The sequence below is a fragment of the Ursus maritimus genome, unplaced genomic scaffold, assembly GCF_017311325.1.
Source record: "Ursus maritimus isolate PB19 unplaced genomic scaffold, ASM1731132v1 scaffold_16, whole genome shotgun sequence".
Taxonomy (NCBI): domain Eukaryota; kingdom Metazoa; phylum Chordata; class Mammalia; order Carnivora; family Ursidae; genus Ursus; species Ursus maritimus.
Window position 1 is genome coordinate 62,453,530 of NW_024424008.1, and position 19,077 is coordinate 62,472,606.

General features: G+C 50.2%; 1 protein-coding gene across 1 annotated transcript; it reads left to right on the forward strand.

Moving 5' to 3' along the window:
• The first annotated feature begins 3,794 nt into the window (after window positions 1-3,794).
• Window positions 3,795-10,234, forward strand: LOC103662455 (interstitial collagenase-like). The gene is given in 11 exon segments (XM_008690147.2): window positions 3,795-3,899; window positions 4,312-4,556; window positions 4,648-4,796; window positions 5,035-5,160; window positions 5,919-6,042; window positions 6,044-6,063; window positions 6,225-6,342; window positions 7,583-7,716; window positions 8,483-8,645; window positions 9,642-9,745; window positions 9,918-10,234. Coding segments are annotated over 11 exon segments (1,398 nt in total). The 3' UTR covers window positions 10,028-10,234.
• Window positions 10,235-19,077: the final 8,843 nt, after the last annotated feature.

Consider the following 19,077-nt stretch of genomic DNA (forward strand, 5'->3'; position numbering starts at 1 on the left):
TGAGTCCCAGACCCTCCACCACTACATGGTGTCTGGGCAAAATCTCAGGCACGCCCCCTAATTCCTGTGAGAAGCTAGTTTCCTCATCTATCCAATGCTCCATAGGATTGTTGCAAAATCTAAACTCATTTTATAAAAGGGGTGAAGCCTTACAGATGCTAAATTTTGTTCTTTTCCTCCTAAAGTCAACTAATTGAAGAAAAATCAATCAATCTCTTTTTAGTGGACTTTCTTCTCTTTCTTCCCTGTCTCATTCCTGTCCCCTTTCATCCTAACAGAAACTTTCTGGGATCACACTTCCCCTTCACGCTACTGCTCTTTGTTCCCTTCATCACACCTTTTTTTTTTTCTCTCAAGAAGAGTTTATAGTTGACTAATTGGAGAAGGAGTGGTGCCAGGCAGTGGCACTTGGGTCCCCAGAGTGGGCTCCCATGCACACCCCACGGTTCCACAGGTTGACTAATTGAAGAAAAGAGCTGACCAACTGTGGATTAATTGAAGAAAAGCAACAGGTCAAACTAGTTGGCTTTATAATAAACGAGGACTGAGGCATGAGTAACCTAGAAAAATAAAAATACAATGCCTAAGACTCATGTAGGTTTTGCATCATGTGAAAATTCCTCTTCGTCCAAAGCAGAGGCAAATTCAGCAAAACAGAACTTAATCGGTTTCATAATCTGAACCCGATTCACAGAAAAAGGGTGTAAAGTCAGGAGATAAACACACTTCAGAGACACACAAGCAGGCAAGTCATCGTCTGGATTGCAGCATGACTAAGATCTGTCCTGAGCAGCCTCACACATCGCAAACCCAGTGTGGAGGGGTGGAGGGGCGAGGGAGCCGTGCAGGGGGTCGGGGGGAGGGAGCCAGGTTCTCGCTGGTCCCCACTGCCCGCACGGCAACATGGAGGTTCAGGCTCCCGCGGGAAGAGCTGCGCTTGAGAGCAGGTTGGCTCGACCAGGGCCGCCCTCTCTGCGACCGATGTGCCGGAACGCGGAACATCTTCCTGGTCATGTCACGACTCCCACCGGAGAGGAGACGTTCCCGGCATGCAAACCAACCAAGTGTGGGGTCCGAGCTGAAAGGAAACAACCTTGGCGGGGCCTACCAGTCCGTACGGGCGTTGCCCGGGAAACATGCCCTCAACACCCACTCCTGCTCTCTCTAGGATGTTTGAAGTAATTATTCACCCCAAAGAGAGTAAAATAAACCGAATCTAATCAGGCAGTCAAGTCTTTCTGCAGACTGAACCTGAAACAACCGTCACTTTCGTGTGTTCCTGCCTTCGCTCAGCCCTCACGGATCCTGCCCTAAGCGGCAGCCCGGCGGTGGCAGCGGTGACTATAAACTCTCCTGGCAAAAAAAAAAAGGTGTGATGAAGGGAAGAGGGAGCAGTAGCGTGAAGGGGAAGTGTGACTCCAGGTCTGGCCTCCGCGTCCTCGAGTGGCGGCCCCGGAGGGGTGCAGAGCCTTCTGGTCTCAGGGGAGCGTGCAGGAGCAGTCCCGGGCGGCGCGAGACCACAGAGGGAGGAAGGAGGCCCGGGGTTCACGCTGAGACGAGAGAGTGAGGGAGACTCGGTGGGAGTCACAGTCCAGTGGGTCTCTGTCCTTGGAGCCACGGTGCCGCTGAGCGGGGAGGGACCCTCTCCCAGCAACAGAGCGGAGTTACAGGGGCGCGCAGCCCGACGTCATCAGCGCTTCCCGTGGAACCGCGGGGCTTGCATGGGAGCCCACTCTGGGGACCTGGGCGCCACTGCCTGGCACCACTCCCCCGTTCAGGAAAACCAGAGCTGGACGGTGGCTCAAGCGCTAAGATCTGTGTTACTGGAGCTGTGGCAGCAGAGGGAAGGGACCAGGTCTGGCACGAGGCTCACTTCTGAATGCAGCGTGGACGGTGGCCGTGTGTCGCCAAGGAGCAGGGCGGGGGTCGGTGGATGGAAAATGCTACAGGAAGCAAGGTTCAGGGGAGATTTTGGTCCCAGTTTGTACCAACTTGGCGGGATTCTTGCCGAGCGCAGACCAGGGTGATGAGACACCAAGAGATAACAAGGGTCTAGTTACTTTAGTTTTCCTCTACATTGACTTAGCCAGGTTCCCTCCAGGACTGGCCCGTGCGGAGCTTGAAATTGACAGGGCTCAAGGGAATGTCAGGGTCACTGCTTGGAGAGCAGAGATTTATAAAGCCCAGGGAACACGGTGAAATCAAAGTGCCTCAGAAGGAAAGAAGAAAGACACCCGCCAAAGACGAAGGAGCGGAACCCACCATGAATGTCCCGTCTACGTTGGCCGTCGAGTTCGTGGTGTTGGGGAAGGCAGTCTATGAGAAGGGAGAAGCCATCAGTCTAGACCCGTGGAGGCCCCGAAGACGTTTGTGTGAGCAGAGAGAACGAATCATGTGTCCGTGGATATCTGTGTTTAGAAGGAGGTTACGTGCTTGAAGGGATTGCAACATAAAAGAAGAAAAACAAGATCAAAGTGGGGTACGGAGATCTGGCAAACAGCCATGAGGGGGAATGAAGGTTAACGGAGGTCAGGACGCAGAGGGCGTCTGGGGCCTCCAGGGAGACGAGTGTCTCCATCTTCTCTGCAACTGTGGCACTTTGTACCAATGTCTTACGGCACAAACATTGACTGACCCGTTTCTCCTTTGCTCACCTAGTGGCTGAGGCATAGAGACACTGTGAAAGCTCCGTGGAACGGAGAAACGGGATGTGGAAGAATAAATAATGGTCCAGTCCCACGCATTAAATGTGTTCAGTCGGCCCGGAGTAGCCTCAGCCGCGGGACTTTCGGACACGACCCTACCTGGGACCTCCGCACAGCGATCCCTCCGTGTCCCGGGAGCACGACAAAGCAGGATTGAAACTGAGTGATGAATTATAACCACTGTCCTGCGGACCAGGCCGCTTTCTCATCAACAACGTCACTTCAAGCTGATCTGTGACTTAGACAGTACATGATTGCTATAAAAACAAATTCTATCAAGAAGGTTAAAAAAGCAGGAGGAGGGGCATGTAGGGGGCTCGGTCAGTTAAGCAGCCGACTTTTGGTTTCAGCTCAGGTCATGATCTCAGGATCCTGGGATCGAGCCCTGTGTTGGGCTCCGCACCCAGAGTGCAGTCTTCTTGTCCCTCTCCCTCTGTTCCCCACCCCCTCACTCTCTTTCAAATAAATAAATAAAATCTGAAAGAAAAAGAAAGAAAGAAAGAAAGAGAAAGAAAGAAAGAAAGAAAGAAAGAAAGAAAGAAAGAAAGAAAGAAAGAAAGAAAAAGAAGGAAGAAATGCTTTGCAAATGGAGAAGCCAGCGTTCCGTAGAGCCAGTCGTGGAAGGTAGAAGGGAAGGAGCAGAAGACAGTCTGACAGCCAGTCTTCCCTCACCCGGGAGCAGGGCAGGACCGGCGGAATCAAGCAGCGAAACCCATGGACTGCCCTGTAGGTTGTACATGAGAGTGTAGACAGCAAGGGTCTTCCCGAAGGTAGCACAGAACGAATACGAGAACACAACTGTGTGGGATGAGGTGTGTCTCTCTGTGGATGTCCTGTTTCATCACAATCGTAAGGTTGGAAAGACAAGAAAAGATTAAAGATTATCTACTTTATGTCACAATTTTTGAAAGTTGAGACCACACATTGCACAAAAGGGGGTGTGACTCCTCTTGTCGGAGGTGAATCAGATAGCCTTTGTATTTCTGGGGTTGCCGGGACCCTACATAAAGCAGAGCCCGCACCCGAAACCTGCGGCAGGGGTAGGGAGGCACTGGACGCCGTGGGCAGAGAAGGACAATGAAGGCCAGCATGCCCAGCCTTCTTGTGCCGCTGCTGCTGCTCTGCGGCGTGGGGTCCCTCGGCTTCCCGGCAGCCACCCCGGGAGCACAGGACCAGGATGTGCGGACGGTGCAGGTAGATGCCGGCTTTCACACGCCGCCAACGCACCAGCGTTACATTCTCATTTTCCCAAAGTCAAGGGTAAAAGCTCAAGCAAGTGTGGGATTCATTCTAGGGTAACTAGAACATAACCAAAACAAAACCTACTTACCCCCCCCCATAGACTTCCCTTTAGAAGACAGAGATAGAGGGACCCAGAGAGAGCGAGCCCTGACGACCTTCACACTGACCTCCCAGGAGAGCTAGAGTTCACCACCACACCAACAGCAAGCCTGTGGAGCCACTGCATTTGCAGACAGGTTTTTTTCCTCTTTGCACTAAATCTTCAAGACAAAAGAATCCGCTGTCACGGCAGTGACATCCTGAAGATTCTCAGGGGGATAAGAAAGATGTCACATCCCGTGTCTTGTGTTTTTCTCTTTATCAGAACTACCTGCAGAAGTTCTACGACCTGAAGATGGGAACCAGCAAATCCGGAAGGCAGACGAACAGCAGCTTGGTGACTGAGAAGCTGAAGCAGATGCAGGAATTCTTTGGGCTGAAGGTGACCGGGAAGATAGATGCTGACACCCTGAATGTGATGAAGCAGCCCCGATGTGGGGTGCCCGACGTGGCTCAGTACGTCCTCACTGATAGGACCCCCCGATGGGAGCACACACACCTGACCTACAGGTAAGCAGACCGAGCACCGGAGCGAGGGCTCTATTTCCCATCAGAGCTGTAAGCAATGGGTCCTTACGTCTCTGTTTTATTCCATTTTAAGGATTGAAAACTACACGCCAGATTTGCCAAGAGCAGACGTGGACAGTGCCATGGAGAAAGCCTTTCGACTCTGGAGTAACGTCTCGCCCCTGACCTTCACCAAGATCTTTGAGGGTCAAGCAGACATCATGATATCCTTTGTCTGGGGAGGTAAGCTCTTCTTGTCACCTGAAACCCTACTGAACGTCACCTCCCCCCGATCCCAGACCTGCTCCCCTGTGCTGAGGAAGGAGTGTTCCTAACGGGCCGTTGGTGTTACAGGCCAAAGAAGGGAAGCGTCATAGATGAAGAATGCCTTTGGGCTCCTTGTCACTGTCCTCCCCTCCGGGAGAGGGGAAGCTGGATAGAAACGGGAATTTATTTGCCTTTGCCTCGCTGTTCCTCACAGATCACGGGGACAGCTACCCCTTCGGCAGACCTGCAAACACTCTCGCTCATGCATTCCTACCAGGAAGAGGCATTGGAGGAGATGTTCATTTCGATGAAGAAAAAAGATGGACCAGTGATTTCAGAAGTGAGTCCACCAATTTTTCCTATTTTTCCCTTTCATGGGTCAACGTTTGTATCTAAGAGAATGCCTTCAGTAAAGTGAGCCAAGTTTGTGATTAGCCTTAAGTACTTTAATAAACATAAGCTTTGATTAAAATTATAATTTCCTGGAAAGGTAATGGTAACTCTATTGTGTCCTTTTATTTAAAAATGTAAGGGAATATTATTTCTGCAAGTAATTTTTACCAACAAAATATGTTACTCAGAAAATGGGATGTTTAAACCACATTGTCGTATATACAATCCTATACCAAAATTTTTAAATGGTTATTTTGGTAAAGTGATTTTGGGAAATTTTTCTTGGTACTTTCCTACATTATCTAAATTTTCAAACCGGGCACAATATAGTATTTATGGGCAGGAAAACATAATAAATGTTAATAGAATACTATTATTCCTCTAGAGTATAACAATTTCTACCTTATTTTTTGATATTTATTGATCAATGGGATTTTCTGTGTTGGCTGACTTCATCCAAGAATTATACTAGCCCAATCTCAGAAATTCGGACTTTAGCCTACCTCAAATTATTAAAGCCCTCTCCTTTCTTTGATTATACGCACACACACAGACACCCCACGTAGAAAGACACCACCAAAAACACACCAAATTTGCACAAAGCCAACAGTAATGCTGTTGTGGTTTGGAGACTTCCATTTCCTTCTCGGGATGCTAGGAAATGCCTTCCAGGAACTGCAAACACGTTTTGTTGCTGTTTTTTAGATTTCAACTTGTACTACGTCGCAGCCCATGAGGTGGGCCATTCCCTTGGACTCGGGCATGATAACGACATTGGTTCCTTGATGTTCCCCAGCTACAATAGCTACAGGGACGTCCTGCTGTCTCAGTGCCATCCAGGCCCTCTATGGTGAGCACAAAGAAAAGCACCTTGGACCAGCGATCGGAGGTCTGTATGTGGAGTTCAAATAAACAGCTATTAGTGACATCCTTTAAGAAAGAGCCTTCATTCTAAGTGCTTTTGTGTTAACATAATACGCCAACAGTTCAGAACATTTATTTATGTTTTAGGACCTTCCAAAAATCCCATCCAGCCAGGAGAACCGCAAGTACCACGAGCCTGTGACAGCAAGTTAACATTTGATGCTGTAACCACAATTCGTGGAGAATTATTCTTCTTTAAAAACAGGTAAAAACAGGGGCACCTGGTTGGCTCAGTTGGTGAAGCATATGCCTTCAGCTCAGGTCATGATCTCAGGGTCCTGGGATCAAGCCCCATGTCGGGCTCCCTGCTCAGCGGGGAGACTGCCCCTCCCTCTCCCTCTGCTGCTCCCCCTGCTTGTGTTCTCTCTCTCTCTGCGTCAAATAAATAAATAAAATCTTTTTTAAAAAAAAAGGTAAAAAAAAAAAGAAATTACCATGAACCCTGACTTATGTTTTTAAGGGGTTCTGATATTTTGTTGAATGTTCTATATGTTTCTTTAGTAATATACTTTTAATATGTAATTTTAATAATACTGCATTTACATGAAATGGTTTACTCTTCAAAAATTTTTATCACAGCTAAGGGGTGCCTGGCTGGCTCAGCTGGGAGAGCATGTGACTCCCAATCTCAGGGTCACGAGTTCAAGCCCCACATTGGGTGTAGAAATTACTTTAAAAAAAAAGAATAAAAAACTTTTTATCACAGATAAGTCATTCAGTCACCTGAAACTTCATGGAGTGAAAGGCATTGTAAAGCCCCCACTCTACTAGTAACACACATACAAACATGGGGCGTTGGGCAGACAGACAGAATTCCCCTTGTTGAAGACCACAGGCTTGTCAGAAATGCAGCAAGAAATGGTCTTCTAATTCCTTCCACGTCTCATGTCTAGGGTGAGAAACACGTCAGTGAGTTAGAATAGGTTCTTCTGAACGCGGCTGCTCAGATCAGAGGTCTACACCGCGCCTAGGGTGGTGTAGCCTGGAGCCCAGGAAGGAGGGGGGCATGCTCCTGAGGCCGGCGAGCTCAGGGGCTGGGAGGTATTTCTCGGGCCTGAGCGCCGAAGCTGCAGGCGACTTTGGCGGTGGGATGCATGCATGGACAGCGCCTGCTGAAGGGCTGACAAGGAGGACCCCGCCCCGCGCGAATGGCCTCTGGTCCTTCCCAAGGCTGGTGGCTTGCCGTGCGCTTGCATTTGGTGTCTGTGGTCTTGGAGACACTCCGTCAGCCCATGTGGAAGTGTGAGCCGTCGTTACCCCGTCGGTCGGAGCGGCCTCTAACAGCTCCGTTAGCCTCCATCTCCTGTCTGCGTCCAAGGACGGTTTCTGGGAGATGAGTCCTCCTGCAGGGAAGGGCCTGGCGGGTCGGACGCGGCCCCTCTGTGCGCGTGAGACTCGTGTCCGGGGAGAAGAAATGCTGGATCGCGCCCTTTCTTTTAAACCAGGTTCTTCCTGCGCACAAGTCCCTCCCACAAAACAGTGGATCTCGATGTCATTGCTGACTTCTGGGAATCGCTGTCCAGAGGGGTGGACGCGGCTTACAGCGTTGTTGACAGAGATGAAGTCTTCTTTTTTAAAGGTAAAGCTTCTGGGGTTTTTTGGTCAATGTTTCTACGAGTGACGCTCTCATCAGGTTCTTTGGCTGAAACTTAAGGGGGCCGTTTAAGTGAAGAAGCTTGAAGCAGATCTGACGCTCACGCGGTGGAAATCAGGAGGATTTGTGCACATGGGAAGTCTCACACCGCCGTTCTGCGGGGTGCTGGCACATGGTTCTGCAGATACCCCGCGACATGGAAGGACAAATTCACATTCTGGAAGAACTCAGTGAGCACATACACTATTCTCTGTCAGGACCCAGCCCAGCCAAGAGCTGAGAGGTGCCATCCGGGGAGACACGCTAAAGCCACAGGAGAGAGTGTGGCCCGGCTGCCCGACCACGCGTGGTCCCACACACGCCCTGCACTGCTGGGGAAGGGGTCCACCCCACACCGGAGAGATGCCCATCTCAGGGGCACCTCACTGGGAAATAAAACTCTCCATGCGGGGGCGCCTGGGTAGCGCAGTCGTTAAGCGTCTGCCTTCAACTCAGGGCGTGATCCCGGCGTTCCGGGATCGAGTCCCACATCAGGCTCCTCTGCTGGGAGCCTGCTTCTTCCTCTCCCACTCCCCTGCTGTGTTCCCTCTCTCGCTGGCTGTCTCTCTCTCTGTCACATAAATAAATAAAATCTTTAAAAAAAAAAAAAACTCTCCATGAGCCTCTCGTGAGCGCAAGTCTGGAGGGAAGCCTGCTGACTGTCCTCCAGAGTCCCAGGCAAAGTTTTCATGGTCCATTTTTTGGTTGACAGGTAGTAAATACTGGGCCTTCAATGGGGATCAGATGGTGCGAGGCTACCCCAAGGACATCTACCACTCCTTGGGCTTCCCGCAGAGTGTGAAGACCATCAATGCCGCTGTTCACGAGGATGAAACTGGGAAGACGTACTTCTTTGTTGCCAATGAGTATTGGAGGTAACGACAGACCCTTGGAAGTCAGAGTCAGGTCACTCAGTGGAAGGGGGGTTGCCTTTTAAAATTATTCTTGGGGCATCTGTGGGGCTCAGTTGGTGAAGCGTCTGCCTTCAGCTCAGGTCAGGATCCCAGGGTCCTGGGATTGAGCCCTGCGTCGGGCTCCCTGCTCAGCGGAGAGCCTGCTTCTCCCTGCCCCTGCTTGTACTCTCTCTCTCAAATAAATAAATAAAATCTATAAAATTATTCTCAAACTGTGCTGAACCTCCCTCCTCCCATGATGAACAGACGCAGCCAGACTAGCCGTCCGTGTCCCTACCTGGTATCATCACACCATGTCTGTCCTTGGAAGGCAAGGGACTTGTAGGATGGAATTTAAAACAGAGATTAAAGGAACCTTCTTTCCCACAGTATTTCTCCTTGATAGGGTAGACAGTGGAGTCCGAGATAAAATTTGAATCAGATTTTTAGAGTTGATGCCACTCTAGGAATGGTCTCGTGGGTTCCAGTCTCCCATAACCCTGTTGAACTGGGACCCTTTCCAGTTAAACACTCCTATTATTTTCATGTTGGTGATGTGCCCGCTCAACTGTTTAAAACAGTTGTTGGAGGGGCGCCTGGGTGGCACAGCGCTTAAGCGTCTGCCTTCGGCTCAGGGCGTGATCCCGGCGTTATGGGATCGAGCCCCACATCGGGCTCTTCTGCTGGGAGCCTGCTTCTTCCTCTCCCACTCCCCCTGCTTGTATTCCCTCTCTCGCTGGCTGTCTCTATCTCTGCCGAATAAATAAATAAAATCTTTAAAAAAAAAACAAAACAATTGTTGGTTTCCTACAACATGCAAATAAAGGTAGCCCCACCTCTCAGACTGACACTGAAGGTTAAATGAATCCGTGCACTCAAACCACTCAAAACAGTGAGTTAAGGCTTAATACTGAGTGCTACTGATTGTTATTATATTACTCATATTCTGATTTTTCTAACAATTATTTTTTTTACCAGGTATGATGAAAACACACGGTCTATGGATACAGGTTTTCCCAAAGAGATAGCTCACGGGTTTCCTGGAATTGGCAAACAAGTTGATGCTGTCTTCCAAGAGGGAGGTAAAGCCCGTCCAGTTTCTTCGTTTTTCTGCCATAGAAATAACACGTGGGCTGTTCCTTAGACGTGAAAGCAAATCGCATGTGTGAAAATGTGTATTTTTTTTCAAGAATTCACATGTAAAATCACTGTCTATTTGTCTAATATGATCATTATCTTTCACTTTATTTCTAGGATTTTTCTATTTCTTTCATGGAAAAAGGCAGTACAAATTTGATCCTAAAACGAAGCAAATTTTGACTCTCCTGAAAACCAACAGCTGGTTCAACTGCAGAAATAAATGATGATTGACTACCAGAAAGAATAAAAAGAAAAAATTCTTCTAAAGAGCTCTGGGGGGGGTTTCTGAGGACCCGGCTACTTCAGTGTTTTGTTTTCATCTCGTGGCAATCCTGAGACGCAGCCGTAGGACTGCCGTCATCAAACTGCACATCAGAAACCAGGGATGTACTGTACTGTACAGTGACTAACATAATATAATAAAAAAATATTTTAAAAAAAAAGGAGTGCCGTCCTGTCTCACCTCCATCTGGACAGTCTGCGTTAATGACAGTGCGCTGTCTCTCAGACTTCCAAGCTTTAGCTCTAAGTGAGGGCTGAGGTCATAGTTCATCCTTAGGTTTACATAGGGAAAAGCTTTTTGTCACTATCCTATGCTGTTTGAAGTGATTATACTTCTCGTAATAACCGCGTTCTCAGATGTTCTGTCTCTAGGTTGGGCAAATTCACGATGCAAGTATGCGGGAAGACAGGATGTGCTTCCCATGGCATATGCATCACATAGGGGAAGGGGCAGGTTTTGACCCTCCTCTCCTCTTTTGATTTCAAACTAAGCCTTGAGGTCAAGCCTTGGGGCACCTGGCTGGCTCAGTTGGTGGAACACACGACTCTTGATCTTAGGGCTGTGAGTTCAAGCCCCACATGGGGCACAGAGCTTACTTTAAAAAAATAAAGAGAAAAAATAAAAATGAGCAGCTTTTTAAAAAAAGTAATGATAACGGAGGGGACTTATTGAGCTTTGGCTAGGGGTCCTGGTGGGAGCAGTGGGTTAAAACTTCTCAGTCTTCTTCTAGCTAACTTGGTGAGGTTAGGAGCTGATCCCTGAATATTAGCATGATGGGTCTTGCCCCCCAGGGAGCTTCCCTACAGAACACCTGGGTTCCCGGTTACACGATGCAGGTGTAAGTTCGCAGAGCCTCGCTGTGACTGCTGAGAGAGACTCAGTGTGATGCACATTGTCTTTTTTGCTCATACAAATTATTTCTCATAGGTTTTCTGGAGGAACGCTGTGGCTAAGAGTACCTTGATTTTATAGTGAATGATTTGTGTAATGTGTGCTGTTGAGTATTATTATTTTTTCTGTTTACCGTGATAATAAACGCATGCTCAGAAACTCTGGACAAGATGCCAAGCCGGCTGTAGGCTCCTTTCTTTGCACCGAACCACAGAAGTAAGGGGAGGTTGGTGCACCCTAGAATCAGAGAGGAACAGGGAGAAAACTTGAGTGGGCAGACAGACCCAACCACCTTGGGGGCAGGCATCCTGCACGAGGGAGACCCAGCGGCCTCCAGGAGGGTCAGGCTCTGCGAAGCACCTTCTGCTGGTGTCCCTTCTCTCCCACACGTTGCTGAGGCACTGGCGTCGGCATGGCAGGCCTGGAGGCAGCAGACCGCAAGAGACAAGGGGTAAGGCCAGGGCAGTGCCCCTATCTCACACACAGCAAAAGCTCAGGTCCCTACAGGGTCCTACAAGCGCTGTGGCCTCTGTGCCTCCTTCTCTAGTGTTCTCCCCCCTTGGTGGCTGCATTCCAGCTGCACCAGCTTCTTCGCTGTTTTCCCAGCACGTGAGGGGCACTTGGACCTCAGCGCCTCTTCACTGGGGTTCCCTCAGATGTTCGCATGGTTCAGTCTTGCTCCTCCTCTCCAGCTTTGCTCAGACGTCCTCCTCAGTGGGACCTTTGCTGGCTTCCCCTTTCAATATTACCACGTACGTCTCCCCTCCACACAGACATAAACATATTCGCGATTGTCCTGCACAACTCCACAATTATCCCGTAGCCCCTAACACCTTCTGACGTAGTCTGTAATCCCCCATCACATCTACTGTTCACCGCCTGTCTCTTCAACAGAGGCCCCCTGAGAACCAGGGGCTTTGGTTAGTTTGGGTTCGACTTTATTGTTGTTTTCTGTTGTTTGTCTGACTTAGTGATATAATTCAAGAACCAAGTAGGGACTCAAAAAATTAATAAAGTAATACAGAATTGATGCAGGGTGCTGGGAAAGCTGGGACATCAGTAACAGAGTGTCATCAGCTTGACCAGCAACTGAAGGACTCCAGCCTTCCATTCCCCCCCAGCCTGGACACCAGAAAATCAGACAGCAGCAGCCCCCAGAAACACTCAGAGTGGACACAGAATTTCTGAGTGGTTCCTGAGGGAAGGACCCACTGATGAGGATAAGAAATGAGAGCAGTTTGTGCAGACTTTCTCACCAAACACCCTGCCCCAAGCAGCTTCAGTTCTATTTTGGTCCAGCTCACAGAGAACAAGACCTTAACCCGTCTGCAGAGGCCAGGGAACCTGACAGTTTCATGGAAACATTTGTGAATACCCATATCTGACAATGGACTTTGACCCAGTATATATAAAAAGTTTCTGCAAATCAATAATAACATGACAAATAATCCAAATAAAAATGCACCGAAGTCTTAATCAAATCAAACTAGTCATAAAGAAAGATTAAAATGGCCAATAAACACATGAAAAAAGTACTTAACAGCATTGGTTATCAAGAAAATAAAATTCTTGTAAGGTATTATTATAAAACCACTCAACGTATGCCTATTAATGACTGACAGCACCAAACGAGGAGCTATAGTATTTTACCTCTCATACGATACGGAAGTTGCCCACAAAGTTAAATATTTACCTACCCTATGACCTCCTCTGCATATTCCCCTGGAATAGGTGAAAACACGAACATACGAGAAACTCGTTTAGCTTGCTTGGGAAGGTTCATAGCTTTACGAATGGTAGCCCAAATCTGGAAACAATACACTCATACAATACAGTATTTGGAAAAATGAGAGTGAAGGATCTATTAGTACACGCAACGGCGTAGATTAATCTGAAAACCATTATTCCACACAAAAGAGTACGTTCTCTTGATTCCCTTTATGTGAACTTCCTGATTAGGGAAAGAAATCAGAACAGCGGTTGGCTCTGAGGAAGGATCAGGATTGGGTGAGAAAGGGCACAGAGAACTTCCTAGGGTGATGGCAATGTTCTAGTTCTTGACAAGGCGTGAGTACGTGAGCGTGTGTCTGTAGAATTCACTGAATCGTGCACCTGAGAGCTGTACACGTCACTGTATTCAATACCTCAAAAATATAGAAGTGAAGTAGAAACTAACAGAAAAAGGAAGGCTTCGTCATTGTATAACTACTAAAACAATTAGAAACTGGTTTACAAGTCTTCCCACAAACACTGGCCCAGATAGTTTCATTCATTTGTTTTGTCAAAAGCTCCATTTCAAGGAATAGATCATTCCAATCTCTGTAAACTCTTTCAGAGAAAACGGTGTATATTCTCCCGTCAGCGCATACGGAGGAACTTTAGTCACTGTCTTATTAATACCACGAATGAGAGAAGGCTGCCTACATCACCGATACTTGGTCCCGACAGTCCTGGACGTCTGGCCAAAAATCAGGACGAGAAAAGTAACAACGGAAAGAACATAAAAATAACCTCAGGTATAAGGACCAAAAGGGAAGAGTCTAAATCACCATTATTTGTAGATAATTGGGTTACTTACCTAGAAAAGCCCAAAAGAATCAAAACTCTTTCGACAGCACAGACATTTCAGCGTTTCCAAATATAACATCGACATATAAAAATCACTTATATTCCTATACACTCACAATAAACAAGTCGATAAAATACAGAAAATAAAATACTAACAGCTACAGCAAAATCTGTGATCTATGTAGGAAAAAATCTAGTGAAAACAGAACAAGACCTCAATAAATAAAATTTTCGGACGCTATTAAAGATAAAGGAGAAAAGCTGAACACCGTATCCGTGTATGGAATGACCTAATACTCCAAAGATGACAATTTCCCCCAAATTAATTTATAAATGTAATGAAACTTCAATTAAATCCCAGTGGGATTATTTAGGAAACTTGCAACACTGATTTTGAAGTTTTTATGAAGGAACAAATACAAGGAGCTGAGAGTTTTGACAAAGAGCAAAGACAGAGAGAGTCCCATCAGACACGGGGACACGTCACGGAGTCACCGCGACAGCAGGCGCGGAGCTCATCCAGAAGCAGAGACAGACGCTGACGGGACCAAGGACGAGTCCAGACATGTCCTCGGTAGGACAGAGGTGGCATCACAAGTTAGAAGGAAGAACGTGGATTACAAAACAACGGCTTGGAGAAAACTCGCATGCCGTGTGGGAAAATAAAGACGGTTCTTGCTGTCGTCAGGCGTTCATGATTTATAGTGTTCACGTGTTTCCAGGTCTTCGCCTGCTGGACACATGGAAGGATCACACTTTCTAGGCCAGTGCAGGGGTTTGGGGTGGGATCACTAGTTATGGAGAGTGACTTGTGAGTGGAGGTGACATGTGGTTCTTCTGAGCTAAACCAATAACCCTCTTTAAAAACCCTAAACATTCCGGGGAGCCTGGGTGGCACAACGGTTAAGCGTCTGCCTTCGGCTCAGGGTGTGATCCCGGCGTTATGGGATCGAGCCCCACATCGAGCTCCTCTGCTGGGAGCCTGCTTCTTCCTCTCCCACTCCCCTGCTGTGTTCCCTCTCTCGCTGGCTGTCTCTATCTCTGTCAAATAAATAGACTGGTGATGGGTAGTAAGGAGGGCACATATTGCATGGTGCACTGGGTGTTATACGCAACTAATGAATCATCGAACTTTACATCGGAAACCGGGATGTAATGTATGGTGACTAACATAATATAATAAAAAAAAATTAAAATTAAAAAAAAAAAACCCTAAACATTCCAAAAATACAGTAGAAATCTTTTGTAATCTTACTACCCAGCAATAAGCACCATCAATATTTTGGGTCACACGCTTGTAATATTTTAATGCTTATGGTTTTCTCTATAAATGAGAATATACTGTACACACATTTTTATCGCCCGGATCTTCCACGCGGCAAATGTCGTGATACGAAGCAGTCTCTCTGTTGTATCAAGTAAAAACGTACTTCTTGACCCCCAAGCACGTGGAGGCTCTGTGTTAGGCATTTTGGATTCATCGGCAAAACAGTGAGAGCTGTGTTTGTGGGGCTTACATTTCTGCTCGGGCAAGACAGATAAAGAGTAAATACTAGAACCAAAGTATGTGGGACGATGACAATGTCCTGGGAGAAAGCGCACAGGAGGAGGGGGTGAAGCGCGTCAGGGACGGGGAGTCAACCCATCTCGAAGCGTCACCAGCACTCAGCTTAGTGCTGACTGGAAGGGTTTCCCTCCAGAGGACGGGGACGTCCGGGGAAGCGGGAGCAGGCACCTGGACAGCTGTGGAAGAGGTGATGACCCAGGGCGGAGGCCCCGAGGTAGGGCGTGCACCCTGGGGGCCAGGAAAAGCCAGGGGGCAGTTGGCTCCGCTGCGTGGGGGGCGCCAAGTGAGGAGCAGAAAGTCCTAGGCAGGCGGCCGGTGAGCGGATATGCTCAGCGCAGCGTCCGGCACGGTAGAGGACCACGAAGCCAGGCAGGAAGTCCTGCTGTCCTCGCCACAGACGCTGGCGGCTCCGTCACCTCCCTTCCACTCTCGGCACAAATGCCAGCCTTCTCGCAGGGGCTACGGGGCCCCCGACTGCGGACACAGGTGGTTAGCGAATCTGCAACTGTCCTCTGCAAAGCTTTGTCCCGCTACCGTTTGCACAGCCGCTGTGGCGCGTCCGGACCCAGGGAGCATCCTCTCCGGCCTACGGGATCCACCTGCCGTCCTTCACCCGCTGGCCTCGCTGAGAAGCCGCTCTGCAGGGAGAAAGCTCCGTGTGCCAGTGCGCAGCCCTGTGGCCTCCAGACCGGCCTCAGCCACGGTAGGACACGCCGTGCAAGAAGCCCGTTCAACCACATGCGGCCTGTCGGTGACCTTCTAAGACCTCGACCCGAGACCGGACGTTAAGAAGATGCTCTTCAGCGGCTGGAGGACGACCCTGTGTGCTGAGGGGCTCTGGGGCCCCTCGGGGAAACCTCTCACCCCGTGTTCTCGCCTAGAGCCAACTGCACTGTCATGAGCTTTGGCTGGGTCTGTAGTGCCCGGCTGTCCCCTGAAGCGGCCTTGTTCCATCCCTGGCCTGGTCTCACTAAATGAGCTGGTGGCCAGCGTGGTTTCTGTGCGGGAGGCTGGCCGGCCACACAGCTGTCCACATGGACCCCGGGCGCCCCCTCCTGGCCTCACACGGCCGAGCCCAGCCCCAGCTCAGTGCCGGGCAGGTCCCAATCTCCTGGCGCCCCCACCTGCCAGTCCAGCCTTAGGGCGTCTGAGTTGACACTGGGGACACCTCTCCTGCAGCAGGAACGACCTTTCATCTGGGAGAACACCTGGACAGAGGCATCAAAACGTGACAGCAGTCGCCTTTCCAGGAGGGCGTGCAGGGAGGTGGGCCCCAGGGGCGTCCCATTCACTTCTCATACCCTGAGTGCTTGAAATTGCTCTTTTTCACAGAAAAGTGTGTAGTCCTGGATTGCTAGCCTCTTTTAAAATAAATGATTTTCAAAGTAAGTCCTTGGAAGAGCCCATCAGTTGATGAACTTTCATCTGTCGCCTCCTTAGAGCCCACGGCTGTCCCGCGAGAGAGTCTCACAGCCATCGGCGGGGCTGCTGGTCTGCACCGCATGCGGGCTGTGGGCTGGGCACTTTCCACGCCTGCTTCCCGGCGTTCCCGGGATATGGGTGCCATTGCTTCCGCCAGGTGACACTTGGGGAAACTGAGGGTTCAGGACGTGCAGCGGGTTGTTCAGGACCTCACATCGGTAAGTGGTTCCTCGGGGATGTGAACCTGAGGCACAGAGGCCGTGGAACTTGTCCAAGGTTGAGTAAAGGGCACAGAGAGTGAAAGGTCAAGCCCAGGTCTCCAGACATCAGCCCCACATGCAAAAGAGAAAGTGGCCGCCTGGGAGGGCCTGCAGGCTGGCCAGCTCAGGCTCTCCATCCCATGTACTAGGCAGTCACACCCGGGAATCCCGCAGAAGAGTCAGAAGATGCCCACGGTGACCTCAGTGTAACCTCAGCAGCTCCGGAGGTGAGAGGTCAACCCCAGTCTATGACTTTGCTGAGCTTTAACAGAAGCAGCGTCAGAACTGGCGTTACAAAACCAAACCTGGGTCCCCAAACCCACTTACATGACACACCTGTTAGCTGTGTGACCTTGAATCATTCACTTAACCTCTCTGATCCTGTTTCTGCTTTAGACTTAGGAGACTTACATGAAGGTGACTTCACAAGGGCACTTAGGACAACGTGACTTACAACGGGTGTTGAGTAAACACTCAAACGATACATTCTTAGTATCGAAAGTCAGAATGAGGGCACGAGTACGTGCGGGTCGTGCTGGGATTCCAGGACATACGGACCCAGGTCCTCAGGTGCAATCACTCTGCACACTTTCGGACCACCCCTCCCTTCCCATCGAGAATGACTGTAGTAGGCAGAATAGGGGCCCTCAAGATGCCTACGCCCTAATCCCTGCCATCTGTGAATACGTTCGCTTCCATGGCAAAGGAGACTTCACAGGTGTGATGAAGGTGAAGGATCTTGAGAACGGGAGAGTAGAATAGACTATCCAGGTGCGCCCAATCCAACCACACGAGCCCTTAAACGTGGAGAACGCTTGCTGGCTGCAATCAGGGCAGGGAGTGCCGTGCGGAGACCAACCTCGCTGGTTTTCCAGCTAGAGGAAGGAAGGGGCCGCAGCCCAGGCATGCCGGCCAGCTTGGAAGCTGGAAACACCAAGGAGGTGGCTTCTCCCCTGGAGCCTGGGCAAGGGCACAGACGCTGCTGACATCTCGGTTTTAGCCCGGTGAGACCTACACCAGACGTCTGCCTGCAGAACCGTGAGCTAACACTGTCCTGTTGCAAAGCCGCTAAGCTTGTGGCAGGAGCCACAGGAGGGCCATGCCCCGGATTGGCCAGTCATAAGGGCATATGTGCTGTTTTTCTGATATTTTAGGTTAAAAGAAAAGTAAGTTGGGAAGCGTTGGCCGAGGCGAGAGAGAACAGGGTGCAGCGGGGACCGTGCGGGTGTGCGGCAGGAATCATTTGGAGGACTGCTCAGTGCAGGCGGGCCAGGCGTGGTGAGGAGCAGGTGTGCGGCGTATAACAAGGACGGGTTCCAGCGTCGAATACAGAGGGGTGCCTGGACCCATCACAGGGCGCTTATCGGGACTCTGGGAGACGGACGCCACCGCCAACTGTCCACCTAAGGGAAGAGGTAATATCCTCTCAGTGTTGCTGGCATGAGGCTCGACAGCGGAGAGGGGAGCAGATTTAGAAAACGCAAGGCTTAAGAAACACGCACAATGAGGGATCGCAGCCACAGGCCAGAGGGACGGACTGGGGAGGAAAGAGAACTTCGGCAAAGTCACTGGGCAGCTTCCCGTCTCCAGAAGCACCGAGCAGCTTGGCACGCAGATGACCATCATCCCTGGTCCGCTCTCGTGCGTCGCTGTCAGGACAGCCTGTGGACAGTCACGGACCATCCATCCCGTCTCACCCGCAACACCCTCCAGCTGGGAGGGGAAGATGCGGACACACGGAGGCTGACGAGCAAGGACGGGAGAGGCTGGCCAGGGCTCAGGGCAGCCTCCCCACCTGGGCAGGGCCGCCACACCTGCTCACCTGGCCTCGTCTGCCTGCTGAACCTGCTCCCACCTGCCGCCCGCAAGACAGCAGCCCCCGCTGTGCCCGCATGGTTGACGGGCGCCGCGTTACTCCCCAGAACACGCGTGCAAGGGGACGGCTGCTCTGTCTCCAGCCTGCAGCGGGATGGTCCGGGCTGCCTCCCACCCTCCTCAGCCTCCTTGCTTCCCCACCCGTCCCCGCGCAAGGAGGGATGTGTCTCCTCGTCTGGGGGAGGACCTGTGGCCGCCCTCAAGCCAGATTTCACCAGCTTTCACCCAAACTCTGTCCCACCCCTTACATGCTCTCCTGACACCCGGGTCTGTCCCTGACGCTGTGGCCAAGGTCAGACGTATGAACTTGGCTCAGAAACGACAAGGACTGCGCATCTGTGCCGGCTGTGCTCACTGCTGTCCCTCTGCCGTGTGCTCCGGCCAGCCCTCCAGCCTGGCCGCGTGTCG